Genomic DNA, 24,667 nt, shown 5'->3' with positions numbered 1-24,667 from the left:
CTGTGTTAAGGACGTCCCAGTGGAGTTTACGAGAGAGAGTTTTGTGTCGTTGAAGAGGAGGAATTTGTTTCTGGAAACCCTTCAGCTCTGGAAGTTTGGAATCACCTCCCCTGTTGTAAATAAGAGACTCTTGAACTGTGAATAGCTGAAAGACTTTGTAAATAGCACAATCCACCGTCACTGTAAATGAAATCCCTTAACTTGCACAAGTTCTGCATTTGAGTCCGGCCCAACACATTATGATAGTCTAATAGTTTAATCCATCTGAACAGCCGGGGAAACATGTTATAAAGCTGTAAAATTAAAGATAAAGATAAAGATAAAAGTAAAGATTCAAGTAATGCTTTCATTTTTACAAAAGCACCATCGTCATGCATTGTTTTACATATACATTTGGTATTTTCCGTATCTTTGTGACCACTTTATGCTTTCAATCACTATTTTATATTTTGCCTTCCCATCATGACATGTGAATATTTTTGTTTGGCTCAATGGACAACAGTAAAACACTCCAAATATATTTCACCAAAAGTATAAATTTGTTAACTGATATACAGACAGAGTCTGATTCAACATAAAATCAGATGTTTACCATTCAGTTTATGCCACACAGGTAACAATAGTCACTGTTAATATTTTATGTCATTCATTTTTTTTAAAGAGAGTAAAAAAAAGGGGGGTGAAAAGCAAACCTGGACTGATGCAGAACCTGTGACACATGTGGCATGATTGGCTCGCTTCACCATTTTTGTGAATATCAGGTCATTGTGGTCAAATCTGCATCCGTACACAACGGAGAAGATAATATTGGCTGTTGCATAATTTATTGGAAGTGCTGTATCAAATGGTTCTCCTGTAACCCAACATGTGGACAAGATTAAGACATTAATAATTAATTCTAATAGCATTAAAACAAACCTCAGCAAAATTAAATTGGTCTTTGTTTTAACACTGCGTATACATGCTATCTCCATACCTTTATGCTCTTCGATCACTTGAATGAGATAGCTACACTCTGCCAAGATTTTATGAGAAAGTCTTTTGCTGAACTTAAAGTCTTTGAGGGTGGTGAAGGCAAAATATCTCAGCTCTTTCCATGATTCTCCATTTGCAAACAGAATCCCTACAAGACATAAAAATTTACAACAGAAGGTTGTGCCACATTGAGTCGTCAATGTAAAATAAAATAAAATAAAACTCATTTTTAATGTATTGGCAGCGATGTGTTTCAGCATGTATTTCTCATTCTCCGCAGTTGAGGTCCGACTTTATCATATTTATCATTTCATAATAATCCAAATGTTTTCAGTGAGTGACAGGTCTGAAATGCAGACAGGTCAGTGTAACCTCTGTGACTGGTAGAAAAGAGCATGTTTACAGTTTTTTCTGAATGCTTAAACCCTAACTGTGATTCTTATTGCACAATTTCTAAAACTATTAATACTTATAGCAAAACCACTCACTGAGTTTGCAAAACTAAAAGCACAAACACTGCTTTGCACTCAGTTTGCCATTTTGTAACACACACTTTGCAAACCTGTAGCTACAATCCACTGCACAGCACTCTTTTTGCAGAACTGTAAACACAACTCACTGCTTTACACTCAATTTCCAAATGATCAACGCACTCCTAGCAAAACTATACACATTTATGGCTATTATTTACACTATTTTGCCAACTGTCTGGCACACTGCCACATGTGAAAACTTTTTTAGATAATTAGTTCACTTTGCAATCAGCCCAAGCACTATAATACAGGTAAGCTCTGTGTGTGGAGTACAATGGAGGGAGCAGGAAGAGTGAGAAGTAGAGGAGGCCAAGGAAGAGGACGCGGAGGTGAAGAAGTAGGACGAAGAGGACGACGAGGACAAGGAGGAGCAAGAGGAGGACAAGGAGGGGGGAGAGGAAGGGTAAGAAGAGTAAGAAATAGAATTGCTGATGACATCAGAGCTACAATAGTGGACCATGTAATCAACCATGGAATGACCCTGAGGGAAGCTGGCCAACGGGTTCAGCCTAACTCGAGCCGCTATACTGTAGCAAGCATCATAAGGACATTTTGAAATAAGAATCGGTTAGTACAGTCACTTTGCACTAAGATCTGTAGCACTGCCATATTCTAAGGAGAAACACAACAATACCATAGATGTAAAATTCCAGAAGATATTTTCCCCGGTGCTTCGACTAGAGGACATTGCATGTGATGTAGACAAAATTTTGTGGCCAGATCCAGAGAGACGACACGATGTAGACTGATTTCTTTTTTTTCCTCAGTGAAATTACTATTTCGTTTTGACTTGGAAATAAACACTTGTGTTTGTTTTGATGTGTGTGATTAAACACCAGTACTTGAAGTTTGGATCCGTCTATGTTTATGGACCTATGACAAAAGTATGACCTCAATCTGACATAGCCTACCTTGTGCACAGAGAAAGCAAAAGCCTGATGTGTTTTTCATTCATACCACCAGTGTGTAGTTGGTGCATTGTGTGCTTATTAATGTGATGGCTTGTGTTACAGTTTTTTCTGATGGCTTGAGCACATTTTTTGTAACTATTGGCTATTTTTGCAAAACTCTACACACAAATAAGAAAACTCTTCACCCAATCAGCAAAACATATATCCCAAGTATAGGATTATTTGCAATCGCCATATTGACTATATGGGTTTCTTGGTCTGCAGTGAACATGCTTCCTCTGCCCCAGCATCTGGTCGTCTAGCAATTCTGTAAAGTAACAATTTCAGTATTTGTGTCTTTTTAATTTTCAATTAATTGTATTACAACCATCATATGACTCCCTATGAGCAAGTGCAACAGTAGGAAGGAAAAACCCACTTTTAACAGGAAGAAGAACTAATGTGGTTAAGGATGTTACCTGGGTATTAACTACTAAACATAGACACAGCATAGGTAAATTAAAAAAAATAAATTAAAAGGTTCCACCAATGGAAAAGGTAAAGCCTTTAATAAATTACTGCCTAAAAACCAAAACAAAACAAATTCAAACTAAAGTCTGGTCGACCCTAAATCTCACTGTTAATGGCTTGGACTGTGAGTGTTCATTATAGAGCTCAGTTTCCTCCACAACTTTGGTTGTTGCTCTAAAGTAGCTGGCTAAGCAGATTTAAATATTGAAAACCACCCACTCACCTTTCATTGTACCTGGATCAGCTGTTCACTGTTTTCACCACTTTGTAAATAAACCACAATGTTTATCTGCAAGGAGTTCCGCTGTCGAGTCCGCTCTTTCTCCTCTTTCTCTGTTCTTAAAGACCAGTGTGTTCTTCACTTTTCACTGTACAACAAGCTAACCTGTTTATCCTGCACTAACCTACAGCAAGGTTTTCATGCAACCTTTAGATAATAAAGTTAGTCTACATCAGTTTGTTTCACAGCATGTTTCACAACATGAAAAAGCATAATGTCACATGTACAAATGTACAACATCTGATTTAAAAACATCATGACTTCCATGTAAGCTTTAAATTTCCAGTTTATCAGATACCGCTGAGCAGTCTTTGACTGCCTTTGAATCTAACCTCTTTTCTTCCTCTCCTGTCCTGTCTTTCTTATCTTTCTCCATCTCTGAGTGAAGTTGGCTCTCTTTCTGTTCTCTCCCTGTGAAATACAGCAGCTGGACCTTTAGCTAGCAACACACTTTGAAACAAACTGCACACAAACACTTTGTGTGTTTGTGATGTTTGTTGAGCTGAGAGGAAAGTTGCACTGGAAATTAACTGACACTTAAAAACAATCACTTTTAATCCCTGACTTTGACACATGTCATCTTTTTTTATCAACTGGTGATTAATAAACAAACAAAGGTCCGCAGTCTCCAAAAGTTGATTCTGTTTATCTGGAAGTAGCGTTTTCAGTGGGAGAAACGTTTCGTCTCTCATCCAAGTGACTTCTTCAGTGTCAGCTGAATGCAGGTTTCCCCAATCTTATAAACAGTACATTTGCATAATGACTGAAACCAGCCCAGTGAAGGAACAATGGGCTGGGAGGTCCACAGTGACGAGATAATAACGAGATAATGACTCCCCCCAAATGCATTACAGCCAAAGTAATGAGCCTGTTTTGAAAAAGTAATAAGTAGAAAGTACAGATATTTGCTTGAAACTGTAGGGAGTAAAACTAAAAAGTAGCCAGAAAAATCTGTTCCCTTGACATCTGCCTTTGCCTGTTGTTCAGAATGCTGACATCTATTTGATGCTATTGCTTATGCTATTGTCACAAGTAAATGCTATAATGTCAAGTTCCATGTGTCTCTCACTGGCGACTGACAGCACACAGCATATGAGATGAAGGAGGGGTGGTGATTCCCACAGCTGGTGTGAGATCCAGTTCATCTTCTGTAATTCCAGGTGGAGGAGTGAAACAAAAGCGCTGAATGAGGGACGTGAAGAAGAGGAAGAGCTCCATCTTAGCCAGACCTTCTCCGAGACACATCCTGCGACCTGCAAGAGCAGTTTACACTCATTTAAATCCAATCACATCTGTGGAAGTGTACATTTTATTAAAGTTGTCATACCTGCAGAAAAGGGCATGAAGGCATCTCTCCTGACAAATTGACCCTTTTTGTCCAGAAAATGTGAAGGGTTAAAAGTGTGTGGGCTCTCCCATTCACTCTCATCATACAGGACAGAGGTGAGAAGGGGAAACACAATAGTTCCCTGTGGGAAACCAAGAAGATTTTTCATGTAGATGTATATCTACAGAACCGTTTCATGTTATCAGAAGTGAATCAAGATGTTAAAATATATTTAGGTACAGCAGCTGACTTTTTTGATAAAGTATCCCTTGAAGGTGACATCTTGGCTAGTTTGGTGAGGAAGAGACATGGGAGCAATATTTGCCAGTCTCTGAGTCTCGTGAATGACTGCATCAGTGTACGGCAGGTTTTTCCGGTCATCTACACAAACTTGTCGGCTTCCTACTACCCGGCTCAGCTCCTCGTGGACCAGCTCTGCAGAGACAAATGAAAGAAACGCATTTGTCCACATTAGTTTTAACAGATCAGCTAAAATGTGTAAAAAAAAAAAATCCAAAATATACACAGAATATTGTTATGGTGTACATGTTTGCATATGACATGTTGTGTATTTATTTACCACTAACTGGTAGTAACAAAAACAAAACTCCTAATTTTTTGCCTTTTCTCTCTGGTATCACATGCTGAAATGTCAGTAAGCCCATAACTGAAGTTCTTGGTCTTGTACCCCAACAGGACACTGAAGTCTATATATTTGTGTGTTATTACCATACATAATGCACCATGTAGTATTTCTAATCATGCACATCCCTTTATGGTGAGACTTGCATGTCTTGTCCAGTTCCTTACCCTGTATGTGTGGGTATTTAGCCATTAACAGCAAACCCCATCTCAGTGTGGCTCCTGTGGTGTCAGTGCCAGCAGCAAACAGGTTGGCCACTGTGAATGTCAAGTTCTCCTCATTGTAGTGAGTATCCAAAACACAGGAGTCCTAAGAGAAGTAACACTCACATTGCTTATTGCTATCAAACCTAAAGTGTAAATAATGATATCATAATTTTAAAAAACACATATTGTCTTACTTCTTCTTTCTGTTTCAGAATCAGAAAACAGTCCACAAGCCCTCGGCACAGTCCGGGCTCCAGAGTCTCTTTCAGATGCTTAGTTAAATTCTTTATATCTCTGACATTCATCTCAACATTTTTTAACACCACCTGGCGATTTTTTATCCAACTGAACAGCCGGGGAAACATGTTAAAAAGCTGTGGAAAAAACAGTAAAACAAAGCTTATTCCAAGTAAATACACGTAATTATCAGAAATAAAATTAAATACACTTTACTTTGTCATATGACACAGTTTACATACTTAAAAATGTCAATACAGTATTATTACACAATTTTTCACTAAATCCTGGTTTTCATTTTTGTGAAAGCACCAATGACTTAACTTATTTCAGAATTTCTCTCACAGAAATCATTGAAATCACAATTAACAAAGTTACTGTTGCTGTGCATCTAAAGATATCTAATATTTTCAGGTAGCGTTACCATGTCTACCTGAAAATATGTACCAGTCTTAATGACTGTGAGTGCATATTGTGTCATATATACATTTTATTGTATCTCATGATTAAGAATTACTTTCTTTGGGTCAATGAGCAACAAACAAATTTATAAAATAAGAAGAAAAAAGATTGTGAAAAAGCAAACAGTCAGATTTCCAATGCACCACAGAGCCACATTTGCTAACGGCAACGCTACAGCTTTGGCTCTATCCTGTTGTGGCGGGGTGTGGTCTGCGGGGCAGCCAGTGTGTAGAACAGCAACCGTGAGAGTTTAAAAAGCATAAAAATAATGTCGACTCTGCTTTGGTTCATTTACAGTGGTTCTGAAACCTGGAGGGGGGGGAGACCCAGGACTAGTGTTGGGGGCCAGCAAGGGAAGGAGCTGCCCCAAATGGTGGCCAGGCACAGCGGGAGCAGCAGGAAGAACTCCAGGATCGAATCGAGCGTGGGATGCATTGAGAACCTGGCAGCTTGGATCTGGTCCTAGCCACCACCACCGCCACCCCCACTGGCATTCCCCGAAGGCGTGGAAGTGGAGGAGGTCCTGACTGTTCCGGTGCCCGTCGTCGGGTGGGAGCGGCTGGTGCCTGGCAGCCTTATACGTGTAGTAAACATCAGGTCATGAGGCCTGTTTGTTGTTGCTAATTTAAGCTGCTTTTATAAGATTTTATAGTCTCACAGGATGTTCAACTTCCATATATGAATGTATGTAATTGTCATCAAATCTGAATCAGCATGAAAACGGATGCTGATTGCTCTTAAAGCTGTAACATTATCAATTTATACCTCGATCCTGTGCACAGTGGTAATATTAGTGGATTTAAATCTTTTGTGTAATTTATTTTAAAAACAGCATCAAGTCAAAAAGCCAACCTGGACTGATGCAGAACCTGAGGCACATATGGTTTGATTGGCTCGCTTCACCATATTCTTGAATACAGGGTCACCGTAGTCAAATCTGCTTCCGTACACAATAGAGGAGATAATGTTGGCTGTTGCGTAAGTTACTGGAAGAGCTGTATCAAAAGCATTTCCTGTAAATTGACACACAAGGGGGAAAAAATCTAAAATAAATAAATTCATAAACAGACTAACAGAAATGCACAAAATTTAGAGGTGTGCTAATTATTTTTAAAAATCCTTTAAGTTGAAGTTCAGGGTTCAAAACTGCTTCAGCACACAATGTCATCACTTACATGTACACACATTATCGCCATACCTTTATGCTCTTCAATCACTTGAATCAGATAACCACACTCCTCCAGGATTTTATCCTGAGAAAGCCTTTTGCCCATCCCAAAGTTTTTGAGGGTGGTGAGGGCAAAACGTCTCAGCTCTTTCCACGATTCTCCATTTGCAAACAAAATTCCTACAAAACATAACGTATAATGCATGTCTGCTCCAGCCTAGCAGCCAAAGCCTGACATTCACATTTCAGCAGAGGCACAAATGAACAATCAGGCTTGTAGCACAGACCTTTGTCTGTTTCAGCAGTAGTCTCTGTGACAGAGTTCTCAATTTTGTATTCATGCCTTAACTCAAATAAAGAACTGACAGTATGTGTTTCATGTAATTTTGTATTTCAGCATGTACTTCTCGGGCTCCACAGCTGAGGTCCTACTTTATCATATTTATCATTTCAAAGTTTGTTTGTTTTTTCCTGTGTTAATTCTCTTTCACGTCACCATTCGGGTACTGCTGGCGTTATCAACTCGATATGTCAGTCCAGGATTTCCCAATCATATGCTGATTATTTCAAACATGGATAAGTCTGAAGGCAGCAGAGTGACGACTTTTACAAAGCAAGAAAAAAAGATAATTACAAAATAAATATAAAGCATCAAACCACCTCAACCAACCACTGATTCTGAGTTGGATAAGCAAGGGAAAGTGACTTTAGCTGGTTATATAACATGCTAATGTGTGCTAAATGAAAAAATCCACAAAGTAGAACATTGATTAAGGGATTTGCTGTTGAGCGATCTGTCAGGTCAGTGAGAGTGAAGGAGGCTGTTGCTCAATCTGATCTTAACCAAGCAAAACAGCAAAAATCAGAGCAAAAAAATAAAATAAAATTAGCATTGCTTCAAAAAGAAAATCATCTGTTTTTAAGGTTTTCAACCATAATTCTACGGGCCTTTAATTTTTTATTTCAGAGTCATTTTATCACTTTTGATCTGGCGTTTCCATCTGTGTCATTGGTGGAATGTTATTATAAGCCAACTATCGACTGAACTCAAAGTACAACACAATGTTGTCACAAACAGCAGAACTTAACTCATAGCAGACATCAAGAACAAAGGAATATGCACCACTAAACCTTTAAAATATTATTTTTGAAATATTATTTTTCTGATTGAAAAGAAACCTGGACTTCATGATATTGGTCAGAGGAAACATGAGGAAACATGCTGTTAATTGTGTAGCCTGTTTCTATCATGTTTTCTTATATCTCTAGTGATCACAAATAACAAAACCTGCAATTTCCCTGGGCTCACACAGAATGGGTGGATGATTTGTGAACATGAAATTAAACTTAATAAACCACAATATAAAAGAATCATACCATGACCTTGGTTTACATCATTAAGTATCGGGGAGATGTTGCGCTCTCCAAACTCCTCTGCATAGTTGACCAGTGCCTCTCTGACTGTCTCATATCCAGCCAGGACCACGACTTTGTTGGTTCCAAAGTAAAGAGTAAATACAGAGCCATATTCCTTTGAAAGCTGGAAGAAGCATTCAAAAAAAATAATAGTTAAATAGCATGTTACGTTCCCCTAACATTTCACAGGAGACCCTGCTAGGGCCATAACATAGCATTAGGTATTGTAATATGTTTAAACTGGCTTCTTTTGATTCAGATCTTGAGAAGAGTTACCTTACCTCACACAGAGTTTTGTGGGGTCTCTTGAGATCTAATTGCAACAGGTTACCAAGCAGGGGCAGAGGTCTCGGTCCTGGGGGTTCATTTCTTTTTTCCTTAGAGATGAAAATGATAGAAACAAGATAAAGTACAAGCAGGAGAACAACAGCTCCCAGCATTGTGGTGGGACTGAACAAAATGAAAAAGATAAAATCCCCAAAATGTTCCATTTGCTCTGATGTTGATGGTTCTCCTCTGTGCTGTCCTTGCAGGTAACACACTTTGCTTTGTGCCAGACTGCAGGGTGGGGGCGTTGGCTGGCTTTGCAAAAAGTAAACACTGCATGGAAGACAGTTAACTCACTCGACGCCGTTTACTAAAATCAAGCTGTTTTCCAGTGGCTGATAAAAAGGCCAGGAAGGCTATCAGACACTCTGATGTCAATAAACAACTCTCCAAAATCATTTATTTACAGGGAATAAAATGACAACAAGTGCAACAATCTTCCGCGTGTGTTTCTCTCTTCGTGTGCTCGCTCCCGTGCATGACTTCTCCAGGGTTCGTGGTGGTTGTCCTTGTCACTACCCGATCCGTACCAGAAACCCGATCGGTACCCCGCATGCGCGAAAGGTGTCTACTTAAGGTCGTAGCGTTTTATGATAGTTACGGGTCAGAGTATCTGTTAAGATGTTAAGAATAATAAGTATATCTTAAAATGTTTGCAATAATGAAGCATTTCAGTACAATGTAGACAAAAACGAAAAATAAAAAGCTAGTTACGGATCGGGACTCCCCGATCCTTACTGCGCATTGCAAAGTCGGACCGTACAAAAAAAGGAAAAGGAGAAAAAGAAAAGGAGGCAGAGCTGTTGAGAAATGCTAGCAGCTAACTGGGCGCTAACCGTATCATTCAAATATATTGAATGTCGCAATGTTGGCAAAGAGAGGAAGTGACGTAAGATTTGCGCATGCGGGGTACCGATCGGGTTTCCGGTACGGATCGGGTAGTGACAGTCCTTTTCCTTTCAGTAACTATGAACAACATGCTCCACTTCCTCCACTCGTTTCCGCAACTTTTTGGATATAAACACACTGCCGTTAATACACGCAATCCCCTCCACTCGAAACACTACCACACAGTAGCTGGGAACTGAATGATTTCTCACACCGATCCAGCGTCGAGTGAAGCTCAGCTCGTCTGTTAAGTAGCTCTTCAGCTCAGGCTGATCAGTAACAGGTGAGTTTCATTCACTTTCAGGTGTGGCTGGCTTAACGGCAGGAAACTCTGCGGGCTTGACGTCTCCAGAAACCCCAGACACCGCTGTACACACACATCCATCAACTCACAAGTGGAAATGAGCAAGGTTATTATCGTTAACGAAAACTAAGGAAATAACGAAAACTAGAAGTGAAAAAACATTTTCGTTAACGAAAATAAAAATAAAAACAAGACTTTGCAAAAAAAAGGAAAACTAACTAAAACTATAATGAGTGTTCACAAAACTAACTAAAATTAACTAAATTTATAGCGAAAATGTGTTGTTTTCATTGATGTGTGTGTGTCATACAATAGTCTAGGGTGAAAATGAAGTGTAGCTTCCAGGTTTTTTTCTTGCTGTGTCTCATTATGCCAGCAGGTGGTACGTTAGTCGAGTCGTCTGTGTCGCTGCTACGTCCCACGCAGAATCACGTCAGCAAAAGTCGGGAGAAATCGCCAGAGTCCAATTTCGAATTACTTTGAATATGATTGTGTTTTAGATAAAGCAAGTGTGTTGTAGTGGAAAGAGATAAATTATGTGCGACATTTTTAAAGGGAAAAAAATCCTACAAACCTTAAAGTGCACTTGAAAAGCTCGCACAAGAAGGCTAACCTAGCTTACCTTGACAAGGTAAGGGAGCACGCCCAACCCTCATCACCAGAAACAGAAGCTAACCCCAGGCAAGGCAGCGTGCTGCATCCCGAGACAACTCCACAAAAAACATTAATGCAGTGCTTCCTACAGCGACCCGGTGGCTGCTGGTTGGTCAATTCGCAGGAACATCACAAGCGAGAGGAAGCGTTGGTGAATATGTTTATTGAGACTGGGATATCTACACAACTGTGTGAGTCAATTGCCTTCAAAATGTTTAGCAATTCACCTGAACCAAAATTACAAACACCCGGTGCTGCAAGAGTTAATAGTCTCATTGGGGCCAAGATATATCTTTTATAGTTGCCTGGTATCAATGGTTGTTCATCTGCCCTATTTTTTTATTTTTTTAAAGAACCCATAGGATCCCCATAGGTGGGAATGTGAGTTGTCTGTCTCTGTGTGTTAGCCCTGCGACAGACTGGCGACCTTTCCAGGGTGCAGGGTATGGTAGCTGGTAGGGATGCACCGATACCACTTTTTTGGAAACGAGTACGAGTACTTGCATTTCAGTACTCGCCGATACCGATACCGATACCGAGTACTTAATAAAAACATGATTTAAATTTACAGGTAACAGCTTTAGTCCTATAATTTAACAAAAATAAAACAAAACAAGGGACTGGTTTGGAATTAAGAACATTTATTTAAAATGAAAAGCATGTTGTATGCAACATATTACAGAATAAATAATTATGAAAAAAAATTTAAACAGTGACAGTGCAACTCAAGTATTGTTTTCAGTTTATTGTAAACTCTGCCGCTTTGGACAACACAAGGGGCATTAATAAACATCTTTGCCATTTAGTGCACAATATTTGAATAAACTAACAACCGACATAGAACTGTGGCAGTCACTGCAACTGAGGTAGGTATTAACATCAAGTCTAAGATGACTCACTTAATGGAGAGAAAAAGTGAGTGGCAGGGGGTTTTTTTTTAAGAAAAGTAGCTTTTCTGCATTATCAGCAGTCAGACTGTTTCTGTTTTCATCTATAATGTGTGACACTGAGCTAAAAAGCCTTTCACTTTCCACACTGCAACATGGGGCTGAGAGATATTTACTCATCTGTTTCTCTGTTTAGAAGTCTCACAAGCACAGTCACAGCTGGGATGACATCAGAGGCTAGTGCGTCGTAGCTGCTCACTTTTTTTAGTTAGTTCCTCAAAGGGGGCGAGGATGGCAACAGTCGTCTCCATAAGAGCCCATTGGTGAGCAGTGAGAGAGTCAGGGAGTTCATGCTCGGACACATACATGCCCAGCCCTCGCTTTTGCTCAATGAGGGACTGGAGCATGTAATACGTGCTGTTCCAGCATGTCTGTAAGTCCTGCTGCAGTCTCTTTATTGGCTGGTTGAGCTGTCCCTGAATGTCCTCGAGGCGGGAGTAGGCTAAGGCGGAATGTTTAAAATGCCCAACTATTTTCCGTCCCACTGCTATAGCATCAGCTATGCTCCTCTGTGCTAATAAGCATGGGTAAACTCTTTGTACTCATTGTCGTGTTGGGACTTTGGTGCTTGATTAAATTACTTGTGTTAAATGCGCTACCTTTTGAGCCTCCTCTGGACAATTTCGCTGAGCACAATTTGCAGTCCGCCTTTGTTTTCGCGTCTTCGTTCACTTTGAAATAGTTCCACACGGCTGACTTGTTTCGCCTGCCCTTCTCCCTGCTCTGAGCTGCAGCCGGGGCCTGGGGGCCTGGGGGCCTGGGGGCGGGCACTCGGGGCCTGTGATTAACCCCTTACATGCCACTCAAACATAGAAAGATCTCAGACTGTGGTATCGGTCCCCGGTATCGGGGGACTTTTAACGAGTACGAGTACTTTAGAAAATGTGGTATCAAGGCCGATACCCGATATCAGTATCGGTGCATCCCTAGTAGCTGGAATAGCAACATACACAGCTGCACAGAACTTCATGACTTGGGAACAGACGCTGTCAGACTGTAGCTGCTCACAGAGATCTGCAAGGTATTTGCTGCTAGTAGGAAGGCCCTCCAGCACTGCATCAACGTAAATATCAGTGTCCTCCATAAGATCATTGTCTCTGGGCATCACGCTGTCTGCCAGCGGTAACTGTGACAGCGTGTCGGCTGTGGTGAGGCTTTTGCCTGGAATGTGCCTTATAGCAGCGGTCCCCAACCTATTTTGCGCCACGGACCGGTTTGTGCCCGACAATATTTTTACGGACCGGCCTTTAAGGTGTCGCGGATAGATACAACAAAATAAAACTAGTACCGGTACCGAAAAAAATAAGATTTATTCATAACACACGTGAAAAGACCCAGGAGTTAACGAAAAAAAAGCGATAACAAAATAACGCTAAAAACCCTGAAAACCATACATTTCACACCCGAGTCTCACTCTCGCAGCCCGGTACCAAATGACTTACGGACCGGTACCAGTCCGTGGCCCGGGGGTTGGGGACCGCTGCCTTATAGTGTAAGAATACCTCATTAGGCGCATGCGGAATCTCTGTATCCGCGGTGGAAGCAAATCCAAGGCTTGCCCTCCAAGTAGGCTCACAAGTGGCTTATGGTCGGTGTCAATGGAAAATTGTACTTAGTAGTCAGTATAATCTTTTAATGATATAAGTTTGTATATGATAGAATACTGCATGTAACCATTTGTGTTTAGAAGTATATAGTTGGTGGCATATTGAAAGGATGTCTCATCCTAGGAAGTCTGTAACATTCCAGGGTGTTCTGGCATTCACCCCCACATCCTAGGAGCATGGGAAAGTTCGTACCTTGTTTTATTGTTTTACTGTAGGATTAACGTGGTTATATCTGTTTTAGTCTAAGTGCCTTTTGTTTAGATGAACTGTTGGACTTTCCAGACCAGCAGTTTAGGGAAGTCATTTATGACTGAAGTGTATAAATAAAAGACGAGGGCAGTCCTCAGGGCCAGTCTCTGAGACTCACTCTTGGGGTGTGAGTTCTGAGAGCTGCCCTTGCTAGCAAGTAAATCTGTGTGTTTCTCTTCTCTGATTCTCTACTGAAGAAGTGTTTTAGAATATATCTCTTAACAGTCGGTCTCAAGCTCAAAGTGTAGCCCTAGAATAAAGTCACTGAATCTTTCACAGGCCCAGGTGAGCGCCAGCGCTTCTTTTTCCAGCTGGGCATAGCACTGCTCTGTGGGTGTCAATGATCGTGAGGCATACGCGACTGGTGACCATTGTCTTTCTGTAGCAAAACTGCCCCCAACCTGTATGAAGAGGCATCTGCTGAGATCTTTTGGGGTTTGTTTGGGTCGTAAAGCTGCAGTACTGGAGCGGATGACAGTTCTTCTTTTAAACTGCTAAATGCGTTTTGTTGCTCGTGCCCCCAATACCACATGTTTTTAGTTGAAAGCAAGTCTCTCGGTGGTTTGTCTTTTTCGGAGAGGTTTGGGATGAATTTCCCCAGCTGATTCACCATTCCTAAGAAGCTCCTAAGCTCACTCACGGTGCTCGGCTCTGTCATATTCTGCACCGCACTAGTTTTGTCAGGGTCAGAACTCATGCCTTCAGGTGACACAATGAATCCTAAGAATTTCACTGCTCTTTTGCCAAACTCACATTTTGACATGTTCAGGGTGACACCCGCCTTCTCTGCACGGTCGAGGACAGCGTGGAGTCTCATGTCGTGCTCCTCTTTCGTGGATCCCCAGACCAGGATGTCGTCCATGTGGTACACGACTCCCGCGAGGCCGGCTGTCACTTCCGTCACCATCATGTTTTGGAAATGCTCTGGTGCACTGGAAATACCAAATGGCAAACGATTGAAATGGTATCTACAAAATGGCGTAATAAATGTGGTAAGGAGAGCAGATTCTTTGGACAGCGGTATTTGCCAAAAGCCCATGTTAGCATCAAGCTTGGAGAAATACTGCGCACCTGTGAGCATGCCTAGTGTTTGGTCTACAGAGGGGAGAATATATCTTTCACGACACACTGACTCATTTAAAGGTGTCATGTCCATACAGATGCGGACTTTCTCTTTGTCCTTTTTGGGGGCTATGACCATGCTGCAACACCAGTCTGTGGGCTCTTCCACACGACTGATTACTCCCAACATTTCCATCCTCTCCAGCTCTGTTTTGACTTTGCCCAGTAGTGGCAATGGAACACGCCTTGGCACTTTCAGTGAATAAGGTTTAGCGTCGGGCTTCAGCTTAATCGTGTATGGTTTTTGAACAAGCCCGAGCCCATCACATAGTTTGGGGTACGCTTTCTTCACTGTCTCAAGGTCAACATTGTCCATTTGGGCAATTAGTTTCAGTCTCACAGAAGCTGTCCTGCTTAAGAGAGCTACACGCAGATTTCTGACTACATAGATTGTCTCTGTAGTGCTCCTGTCACTGTACGAAATGTCCTCCTTTGAGACCCAAGTACGGTCAGTGCTGCACCTCCTGGTCCATACAGTGGCTTTTCAGCTTTTTGCAAATGTTCATTTGGCTGCTTAATGTCTTTGAATGTCTCCTCTGAGATAGCTGTGACATCTGCCCCCAAGTCTAATTTAAATGTCCTGCTTTTGCCTCTCACGCAGATGTTAGCAAGCCACGGGTCTTCTCCTGAATCCAGTTCACCTAGGAAAAGTCCGTCTGCACTGTCTGCCACCTCATGCACAGTTGTAGACCTACAAACTCTCCCGTAGTGTCCACATTTCCCACAGTTGTGGCATTCTGCATTTTTGGCTGGGCACTGTGCTGCTGGGTGCATCGGTGCTTTTCCACATTTAGAACATGTTTTATTCTCTTGTTTTGTTATTTGTGGTTTTTGTGGCTTGAACTGCTTTTGGTCTCTGCTGCTGAATTTATTTGGCTGTGATTTTCTGACATGCACGGCATCCACGGCTGTTTTGCCAGTGCTGCTTTCCCCTCTTAGGTCAGCTTGCTGTCTTTTTATTTCCTCAGATTGTCTCGCCATTGTGATAGCTTTGGTTAGGGTCAAATCTTTGTTGAGCTGCATTCTCTCTGACAGTGATGAATCTTTAAGACCCACAACGAGCCTATCCCTCAAAAGTTCATCGTGAAGTTCACCAAATTCACAGCTTTCAGCGAGAGCATATAGAGCTGTTATGAAGGAGTCAACTGTTTCTGCTGGCTGTTGTACTCGCTTATTAAACCTTGCTCTTTCATAGATCACATTCTTTCTGGGGACAAAATGTCTATCAAATGCGTTTCTGACCGCATCGTACTGCTGGCGCTGCCCGTCTGTTAGGTCAAGTCCCCTTAGCACGTCGTCAGCCTCGTCTCCCATGCAGTAAACTAATGTGTTCACTTGGTTAGCATCTGTTGAGCTGTTCAGATTACTTCCCATTCTAAAACGCTCGAAACGTCTGATCCACTTCTCCCATTCCTGGGGCTTTGCGAAGTCGAACGGTGCCGGTGGCTTGATGGTGAAAGTAGCCGCTGGTGGAGCTGCCATAACCGGGCCAGGTGTCGCTGCTGCCGCCGGTAGAACCGCCGCTTGCTCCATTAAAGTGTTCGCCAAGCTGACTTTCTTTTCAGTTTTCTCAGTTCACCGCTTAGAGCGAGTGCACTTCTGACACCATGTTGTGTTGGGCTCTTGAATAAAACTCCCGCTCAAGCGATAACGTGGAGCAACAACAATCTTTCTTTAATACAGCTTACTCTCGTGCTGTTTTACATGCCACCCATTTCCTGTTTAGTGGGTAAGTACTGCCGCCTAGTGGCGCATGATGTACATCAATATAGATTACACCACAGTGCGCAAACACATTCATGGCCACGGCAGGTCGTCAGGCAGGGACTGCAGACCATGATAATATACTGAGCTGATTACTTTTTTTTTTTAAAACACGAATTCAAATTCTTTTGGGCTTATCAACCATAAATCTGAACCTTAATGGCTTGGACTGTGAGTGTTCATTATAGAGCTCAGTTTCCTCCACAACTTTGGTTGTTGCACTAAAATAGCTGGCTAAGAATATTTAAAGATTATATAAATAAGAGTACAATCTAAGAATACCTATATGATCTAAAACTTGATCCAGCATGCTGTATTTTTACATGCCTTTTGTAATATCTGCACTCTTTTGGTAAAAGTGTGTCTTCTGTATATTTATGATATGTTTAACCGCATGCAAAACCCACACTGAAAATCTAAAGACTTTAGTTTGTTGCAATTTTAGATCAGCTATTAAAAATGCACATTTCCAAATGTATCTGCAGAAAACAAATTTTTTTCACGATTCTCCTACAATTGAAAGAATAAACCTCTAACAAATTACTCTCTTAAAATAACAGTGAAAAACAAAAACAGTGACATGATGCACAAATACATTTTACCGTGTTAATCACTTAGTAAAAAAGCACACATTCAAACAAAGTTCTGGTCGGTGATGAAAACTTTGAATGACAGAACTCATTCTGTGTATTATAATCTCCTTTTACTTGCTAGAAGTGACTGAAATAAAGGGTTCCCTTGTAGAGGTGGTAAAAGTACAGAATTTTGTACTTAAGTAGAAATACTACTGCTAAAAAAAAAACTCCAGTAAAAACTGAATTACTGATTCAACTTCTTTACTCAAGTAAAATTTAAAAAAACAAATACAGGCTCTGAAATGTACTCAAAGTATGAAAGTAAAAATAGCTCTTTGGAGGATTTTTCTATTTCTGTCCAAAGCTGACTGAACCTTGTGCTATATTAACATAATGACAAAATAATATCAGTAGATGGAAAACTTTAACATTTTTTAGTCCAAATATAGAAAAATATTTTCTGTTATCTAGATTGTTTTTCTAAACAGGAAAATGTGTGCAGTCGGGGGTTAATGTGGGATTCAGCAGGTTGGAGAACCCTAAAATTGGTTGCAATACCTCAGTGTGTGGAAAAGAATCATAACTCACAATTGGCACGTCTGCTGTGGCAGACGGCAAGGAGTGGAGAAAGACTGGACCCAAATGCAGACACTGATCACGGACTTGAATTGAGAGTAAGCCTTTATTACGGCAGAGCAGAATACAAACAAAAGCAAAAGGTGGCAATGACTAAGCTAGCAAAACCTAAACTGGGAGAAACCTAAAAAAACAAGAATAAGGACACTAAAGCCCTGCAACATGGGAAATGCAGTTTGCAGACAATCCAGCAACAAACAGAGGACGACAAAGGGCTTAAATACACAGAGGGATAATGAGGGAATGAGACAGAGGAGGAGAAATCACACACAACGAGACCGGGGAAACAAAACTGAAAACACTAACATAGCACACGAGACTGTAAAAGTAAAACAGGAAACAGGAAACAGGCACAGAGGCACAGACTTGACACTGAAACCAGGAGAAACACAGACATGAAAACTCGATCAGATGTGAAACAAGGAACACAGGGGAAGCACATAGACAGACATCAAGAGACAAGAAACTAAATAACAATGAAATCAAAGACTATTAATAATTCAAAACACAAAACACTGGATCACCGACCCAGGACTGTGACAACAATAATTGGTGCACAGTGGCACAGTGAGATTGTCTAAGTGTACAGGCTGTGATAGCTGCTCTTTGTGGATGTGCACAACTGAATTCAACCAGATGTCAGTAGATGTGTCATAAGTTGTCCTGGCTGATTTCCATCCTCTACACTGACAGTACACTGTTTATCCTGGCTTTTTTCAGATGGTATAAAGTTGGAAGGTGGAATTCGGTGAATGGATCTCAGCATCATCAGCTAAAATTCAGATGAATCTTACGCTTGATGTAACCCAACTGTGACCATGAAACCACAGCCACTGTGCACCAGTCACACACTGTCCTTAAAGACCAGTGTGTTCTTCACTTTTCACTGTACAACAAACTAACCTGTTTATCCTGCACTAACCTACAGCAAGGTTTTCATGCAACCTTTAGATAATAAAGTTAGTCTACCTCAGTTTGTTTCACAGCGTGTTTCACAACATGAAAAAGCATAATGTCACATGTACAAATGTACAACATCTGATTTAAAAACATCATGACTTCTATGTAAGCTTTAAATTTCCAGTTTATCAGATACCGCTGAGCAGTCTTTGACTGCCTTTGAATCTAACCTCTTTTCTTCCTGTCCTGTCCTGTCTTTGTTATCTTTCTCCATCTCTGAGTGAAGTTGGCTCTCTTTCTGTTCTCTCCCTGTGAAATACAGCAGCTGGACCTTTAGCTAGCAACACACTTTGAAACAAACTGCACACAAACACTTTGTGTGTTTGTGATGTTTGTTGAGCTGAGAGGAAAGTTGCACTGGAAATTAACTGACACTTAAAAACAATCACTTTTAATCCCTGACTTTGACACATGTCATCTTTTTTTATCCACTGGTGATTAATAAACAAACAAAGGTCCGCAGTGACGAGATAATAACTCCCCCCGAATGCATTACAGCCAAAGTAATGAGCCTGTTTTGAAAACGTAATAAGTAGAAAGTACAGATATTTGTTTGAAACTGTAGGGAGTAAAACTAAAAAGTAGCCAGAAAAATCTGTTCCCTTGACATCTGCCTTTGCCTGTTGTTCAGAATGCTGACATCTATTTGATGCTATTGCTTATGCTATTGTCACAAGTAAATGCTATAATGTCAAGTTCCATGTGTCTCTCACTGGCGACTGACAGCACACAGCATATGAGATGAAGGAGGGGTGGTGAATCCCACAGCTGGTGTGAGATCCAGTTCATCTTCTGTAATTCCAGGTGGAGGAGTGAAACGAAAGCGCTGAATGAGGGAGGTGAAGAAGAGGAAGAGCTCCATCTTAGCCAGACCTTCTCCGAGACACATCCTGCGACCTGTAAATGCAAAGAGTTTACACTCATTTAAATGAATCATGTCTGCGCTAGTGAAAATTTTCTCAAAAAAGCCTGACAAAGTTGTCATACCTGCAGAAAAGGGCATGAAGGCATCTCTCCTGACAAATTGACCCTTTTTGTCCAGAAAATGTGAAGGGTTAAAAGTGTGTGGGCTCTCCCATTCACTCTCATCATACAGGACAGAGGTGAGAAGGGGAAACACAATAGTTCCCTGTGGGAAACCAAGAAGATTTTTCATGTAGATGTATATCTACAGAACCAGTTCAGGTTATCAGAAGTGAATCAAGATGTTAAAATATATTTAGGTACAGCAGCTGACTTTTTTGATAAAGTATCCCTTGAAGGTGACATCTTGGCTAGTTTGGTGAGGAAGAGACATGGGGACAATATTTGCCAGTCTCTGAGTCTCGTGAATGACTGCATCAGTGTACGGCAGGTTTTTCCGGTCATCTACACAAACTTGTCGGCTTCCTACTACCCGGCTCAGCTCCTCGTGGACCAGCTCTGCAGAGACAAATGAAAGAAACGCATTTGTCCACATTAGTTTTAACAGATCTGCTAAAATGTGTAAAAATAATAATAATCTAAAATTATACACAGAATATTGTTATGGTGCACATTGTTTGCATATGAAATGGTGTGTATTTATTTACCACTAACTGGTAGTAACAAAAACAAAACTCCTAATTTTTTGCCTTTTCTCTCTGATATCACATGCTGAAATGTCAGTAAGCCCATAACTGAAGTCCTTGGTCTTGTACCCCAACAGGACACTGAAGTCTATATATTTGTGTGTTATTACCATACATAATGCACCATGTAGTATTTCTAATCATGCACATCCCTTTATGGTGAGACTTGCATATCTTGTCCAGTTCCTTACCCTGTATGTGTGGGTATTTAGCCATTAACAGCAAACCCCATCTCAGTGTGGCTGCTGTGGTGTCAGTGCCAGCACCAAACAGGTTGGTCACTGTGAATGTCAAGTTCTCCTCATTGTAGTGAGTATCCAAAACACAGGAGTCCTAAGAGAAGTAACACTCACATTGCTTATTGCTATCAAACCTAAAGTGTAAATAATGATATCATAATTTTAAAAAACACATATTGTCTTACTTCTTCTTTCTGTTTCCGAATCAGAAAACAGTCCACAAGCCCTCGGCACAGTCCGGGCTCCAGAGTCTCTTTCAGATGCTTAGTTAAATTCTTTATATCTCTGACATTCATCTCAACATTTTTTAACATCACCTGGCGGTTTTTTATCCAACCGAACAGCCGGGGAAACATGTTAAAAAGCTGCAGGAAAAAAAAACAAACTTAAACAAAGCTTATTCCAAGTAAATACACTGAATTATTAGAAATATAATTAAATAAATTTTACTTTGTCATATGACACATGTTATAGTTTAAATATAAAAAAATTAAAGTCCACACATTATTATTACACATTGTTTCACTAAATCCTGGTTTTCATTTTTATGAAAGCAGCGGTGACTTGACCTATTTTAAAATTCCCCTCACAGAAATAATGTAAATCAAAAATAACAAAGTTACTGTTGCTGTGCATCTAAAGATATCTGATATTTTCAAGTAGCTTTACCATCTAATTTCTTAATGACTATCAGTGCATATGATTAAGAAGTACTGCCTTTGCATCAATGAGCATTAATAACAATAATTTAAAAAAAGCTTGTGAAAAAGCAAATAGTCAGATTTCCAATGCACCAGATAGAGCCAGATTTGCTAATAGCAGCGCTACAGCTTTGGCTCTAGCCTGTGTTTCTTCACTGAATGTTTAGAGCCTTGTTATTGTAGGGAGTTGTGTATGCCTTCCAGAGAGCCAGGCTCTCTGTCCTGGTCGTTTTGTCCTTGGGCAAGACACTTTACCCTACCGCCTACTGGTGTTGGCCAGAGGGGCCGATGGTGCAATATGGCAGCCTCGCTCCTGTCAGTCTGCCCCAGGGCAGCTGTGGCTACAACTGTAGCTGCCTCCACCAGTGTGTCAATGCGAGAGTGAATGAATAGTGGCATTGTAAAGCGCTATATAAATCCAATCCATTATCCTAACTCCCCGAAAAGCCTTCAGTTGATCCAAAATGCTACAGCGAGAGTATTGACTGCAAGCATATTTCTCCCATATTCGCTTGTCTTCACTGGCTTCCTGTTAAATCCAAAGTTGAATTTAAAATCCTTTCACTTACAAAGTCTTGAACAATCAGGCCCAGTCTAATCTTATAGACCTCATAGGACCACATAGCACTGCTGGTTTACTTGTGGGACCTAGGGTATTCAAAAGTAGAATGGGAGCCTAAGATACGAAGCACGTAGTAAACATCAGGTCATGAGGTCTGTTTGTTGTTGCTAATTTAATTTAATTTATAAGATTTTAGTCTCACAGAATTTTCTACTTCCATATATGAATGTATGTGATCGTGGCTAACTTTACCAACTCATCGAATCTGTCAAAAAGCCAACCTGGACTGATGCAGAACCTGAGACACATATGGTTTGATTGGCTCGCTTCACCATGTTCTTGAATACAGGGTCACCGTAGTCAAATCTGCTTCCGTACACAATAGAGGAGATAATGTTGGCTGTTGCGTAATTTATTGGAAAAGCTGTATCAAAAGCATTTCCTGTAAAAGTGATACACAAGAAAAAAAAATCTAAAATAAATAAATACATACATGGGCTAACAGACATGCACAATATAACATTTAGAGGTGTGCTAATTTTGAAAAATCATTTAAATTGCAGTTTATGGTTCATGTACTTTTGCCATACCTTTATGATCTTCAATCACTTGAATCAGATAACCACACTCCTCCAGGATTTTATCCTGAGTAAGTCTTTTGCCCATCCCAAAGTCTTTGAGGGTGGTGAGGGCAAAACGTCTCAGCTCTTTCCATGATTCTCCGTTTGCAAACAAAATTCCTACAAAACATAAAATCCTTTATTTAAAAAACTCAACTAACTAATTTTTATGAGATGGAAATAGAAACATGCTGAGAAGGCTTAAACCACCAGTAAGGAAGGGCTGAAAACAATGAATATTTTTAAATTTTTTAACTTTTGAAGTCGTTTTTGTTTTTGAATATATCACATTTTATACCCCCAAAAAGTTGATTCTGTTCATCTGGATGTAGTGTTTTTACTACAGTACAGTACATTTGCATTTGTCTTTTTTCCCTAAATAGTTTAAAATTGTACACGTGACTCTATTCCTCTATTGTATTGAGATTAGCACCGCTGACTAAAAATGTCAGATTCATGATCATTGGTCAATGAACATTATTTATAAAGCTGGGGAATCTTGCAGTCAGCTGAGACTGTAGAAGTCACTTGGATGAGTGACAAAACGTTTATCCCACAGAAAACACTACGTCAAGATGAACAGGATCAACTTTTTGGGATTTCCTTACCTGGATGATTGAAGCAATTTCATAATAAAAGTGCTATATTGCATAGTTTACTACACAAACAGGGTCACATACTCACGGAAGACATTCAACATTAAAGGAATATGTAGCACTAAACTTATATAAACTTGTTTTTAAATTCTGGATGGAGAAGAAACCTGTATTTCAATAAGTCATGTGAGTCACAACAGCTATAAGTGCTGTTAGTTATTTCTAAGAAGCCAGGTATCATATGTTGACCGGACTATTTGTGATAGTAAAATGAAACAGAATAAAGGGTATTATGAAAGAATTTCATACCATGACCTCTGTTCAGGTCCTTAAATATCGGGGAGACGTTGCGCTCTCCAAACTCCACTGCATAGTTAACCAGTGCCTCTCTGACTGCTTCGTACCCAGCCAAGACCACAACCTTGTTGGTTCCTAAATAAACTGTAAATACTGACCCATATGTCTTTGAAAGCTGGAAGAATAAAAATTAAGCAAAACACAACTGAAATAGCATTAAATACATTGCAATCTTTCATTAAAGCTGCTCCTTTTGAACGAGAAGACGGCCTAATTTACCTCATGCAGAGTTTTGTAGGGTCTCTTGAGGTCAATTTGCAACAGGTTGCCTAGCAGAGGCAGAGGTCTCGGTCCTGGGGGTTCCTTCCCACTTTCCTTAGACATGTAACTGACAGATAGGAGATAAAGAACAAGCAAGAGAACAGCAGCAGCCAGCACGGTGGTGGAACTAGAGAAGTTAAAATCTACAAAAAGTGCCATCTCCGTCTGGTGTCAGTGGTTTTTCTCTGTGTTACTTATGTGAAAACTGCTAGAGCTTCCTTGTAGGGACTCCCAGGATAGGTTTAGCAATCATCTTCCCGCCCCTGTGGTAATGCACAGGTGAGATGCATATCTCACTTGTGCATTACGTAACCATTAGGTAACCCACCAGCGATTTAATTACAGAACTTGTTTTGCCAGAGCAAGTGAGAGCTGCCTCACCCTTCAAAAAGCCACAGCTATGTTTTTTTTTAGGGTCAGCAATGTTTCAGTTACCGGGTTGCTATTTATCACACAGAGACATGTAGAAGATTGAGGTCTGTTAGGCGCCACCTGTGTCCCCTGGGGCTCCACCTTGTTTAATCAGTTATCTGATTAAAAAAAATATATTGCTTGCTGTGTGATACAGCTCATCGTTCCTTTGGGATTAATAAAGTATGCTGATTCTGATTCTGATCTACTGTTCACCTCCAACTTGTTTTATTCCATACGGCCTAATTTCATCCATCTGTGCTTGGTGCCAAGGCTGAGATAAACGAGGAGTTATCTCATAAAGAGGAACAAACAGTACTCCAAGAACAGACAAAGCCCAGCAGAAACCTTGAGGAGGAGCTCCATCTGCCCCCACCCGGGAAGAGCCTCAGAAAGGAGAGACATCTGAGGCAAGAAGAGGGGTCCCTATTTGTCTCCAACTCTCTCAACAACACCAACGACCAGGACCAGGGACCACGATCTTCCCCAGTCCCCCAAACCCCTGACAGGCCATCACCCTCCTCCCCCTCCCTTTCTCCCTCCTCCCCACACCTGAAATTCACTGAGGAGATGATGGAGCAGGTCAATGCTGGGCTCAGATCTACCCCC

The 24,667-nt window shown here is 40.7% G+C and overlaps 3 protein-coding genes and 1 long non-coding RNA gene across 4 annotated transcripts; all 4 read right to left on the bottom strand.

Annotated features, from left to right (window-relative positions):
• Positions 1–254: 254 nt before the first annotated feature.
• Positions 255–1,045, bottom strand: LOC148102965 (uncharacterized). Its single transcript, XR_015718987.1, has 3 exons — positions 977–1,045; positions 693–853; positions 255–293 (listed from the first exon to the last, which is right to left on the bottom strand). It is a non-coding gene; the product is annotated as an uncharacterized LOC148102965 (long non-coding RNA).
• Positions 1,046–3,740: 2,695 nt separating this feature from the next.
• On the bottom strand, positions 3,741–9,449 carry LOC148102964 (cytochrome P450 2K1-like). The gene is made up of 9 exons (XM_087839820.1): positions 8,950–9,449; positions 8,630–8,792; positions 7,283–7,432; positions 6,937–7,097; positions 5,580–5,759; positions 5,347–5,488; positions 4,787–4,971; positions 4,537–4,678; positions 3,741–4,462 (listed from the first exon to the last, which is right to left on the bottom strand). The coding sequence occupies exons 1-9, from the start codon at positions 9,157–9,159 to the stop codon at positions 4,275–4,277; spliced, it is 1,521 nt and encodes a 506-aa protein (XP_087695946.1). The 5' UTR covers positions 9,160–9,449; the 3' UTR covers positions 3,741–4,274.
• A 4,759-nt stretch (positions 9,450–14,208) lies between these two features.
• LOC148102963 (uncharacterized) lies at positions 14,209–16,467 on the bottom strand. Its single transcript, XM_087839821.1, has 2 exons — positions 14,716–16,467; positions 14,209–14,576 (listed from the first exon to the last, which is right to left on the bottom strand). The coding sequence occupies exon 1, from the start codon at positions 16,297–16,299 to the stop codon at positions 15,148–15,150; it is 1,152 nt and encodes a 383-aa protein (XP_087695947.1). The 5' UTR covers positions 16,300–16,467; the 3' UTR covers positions 14,209–14,576; positions 14,716–15,147.
• Positions 16,468–17,773: 1,306 nt separating this feature from the next.
• LOC102800071 (cytochrome P450 2K1-like) lies at positions 17,774–23,725 on the bottom strand. Its single transcript, XM_087839822.1, has 9 exons — positions 23,606–23,725; positions 23,339–23,501; positions 22,404–22,553; positions 22,095–22,255; positions 20,736–20,915; positions 20,503–20,644; positions 19,939–20,123; positions 19,689–19,830; positions 17,774–19,598 (listed from the first exon to the last, which is right to left on the bottom strand). The coding sequence occupies exons 1-9, from the start codon at positions 23,708–23,710 to the stop codon at positions 19,411–19,413; spliced, it is 1,416 nt and encodes a 471-aa protein (XP_087695948.1). The 5' UTR covers positions 23,711–23,725; the 3' UTR covers positions 17,774–19,410.
• Between the last annotated feature and the right edge of the window lie 942 nt (positions 23,726–24,667).

Source organism: Neolamprologus brichardi, chromosome 4 (assembly GCF_056152115.1).
Source record: "Neolamprologus brichardi isolate AB-2024 chromosome 4, ASM5615211v1, whole genome shotgun sequence".
In the NCBI taxonomy this organism is placed as follows: domain Eukaryota; kingdom Metazoa; phylum Chordata; class Actinopteri; order Cichliformes; family Cichlidae; genus Neolamprologus; species Neolamprologus brichardi.
The sequence above is the reverse complement of the archived record's forward strand: the minus strand, read 5'-3'. Positions and strand labels throughout refer to the sequence as shown.

Coding starts and splice junctions, on each gene's coding strand:
- LOC148102964 (XM_087839820.1), bottom strand. CDS start 9,159: ATGGAACATTTTGGGGATTTTATCTTTTTCATTTTGTTCAGTCCCACC. Junction 4,972..5,346: donor TAAATACCCACACATACAGG/GTAAGGAACTGG, acceptor TTGTCTCTGCAG/AGCTGGTCCACGAGGAGCTG. Junction 4,463..4,536: donor CTTCATGCCCTTTTCTGCAG/GTATGACAACTT, acceptor CTGCTCTTGCAG/GTCGCAGGATGTGTCTCGGA.
- LOC148102963 (XM_087839821.1), bottom strand. CDS start 16,299: ATGGAGCAAGCGGCGGTTCTACCGGCGGCAGCAGCGACACCTGGCCCG.
- LOC102800071 (XM_087839822.1), bottom strand. CDS start 23,710: ATGTCTAAGGAAAGTGGGAAGGAACCCCCAGGACCGAGACCTCTGCCT. Junction 20,645..20,735: donor TTCGGAAACAGAAAGAAGAA/GTAAGACAATAT, acceptor TACTTCTCTTAG/GACTCCTGTGTTTTGGATAC. Junction 20,124..20,502: donor TAAATACCCACACATACAGG/GTAAGGAACTGG, acceptor TTGTCTCTGCAG/AGCTGGTCCACGAGGAGCTG.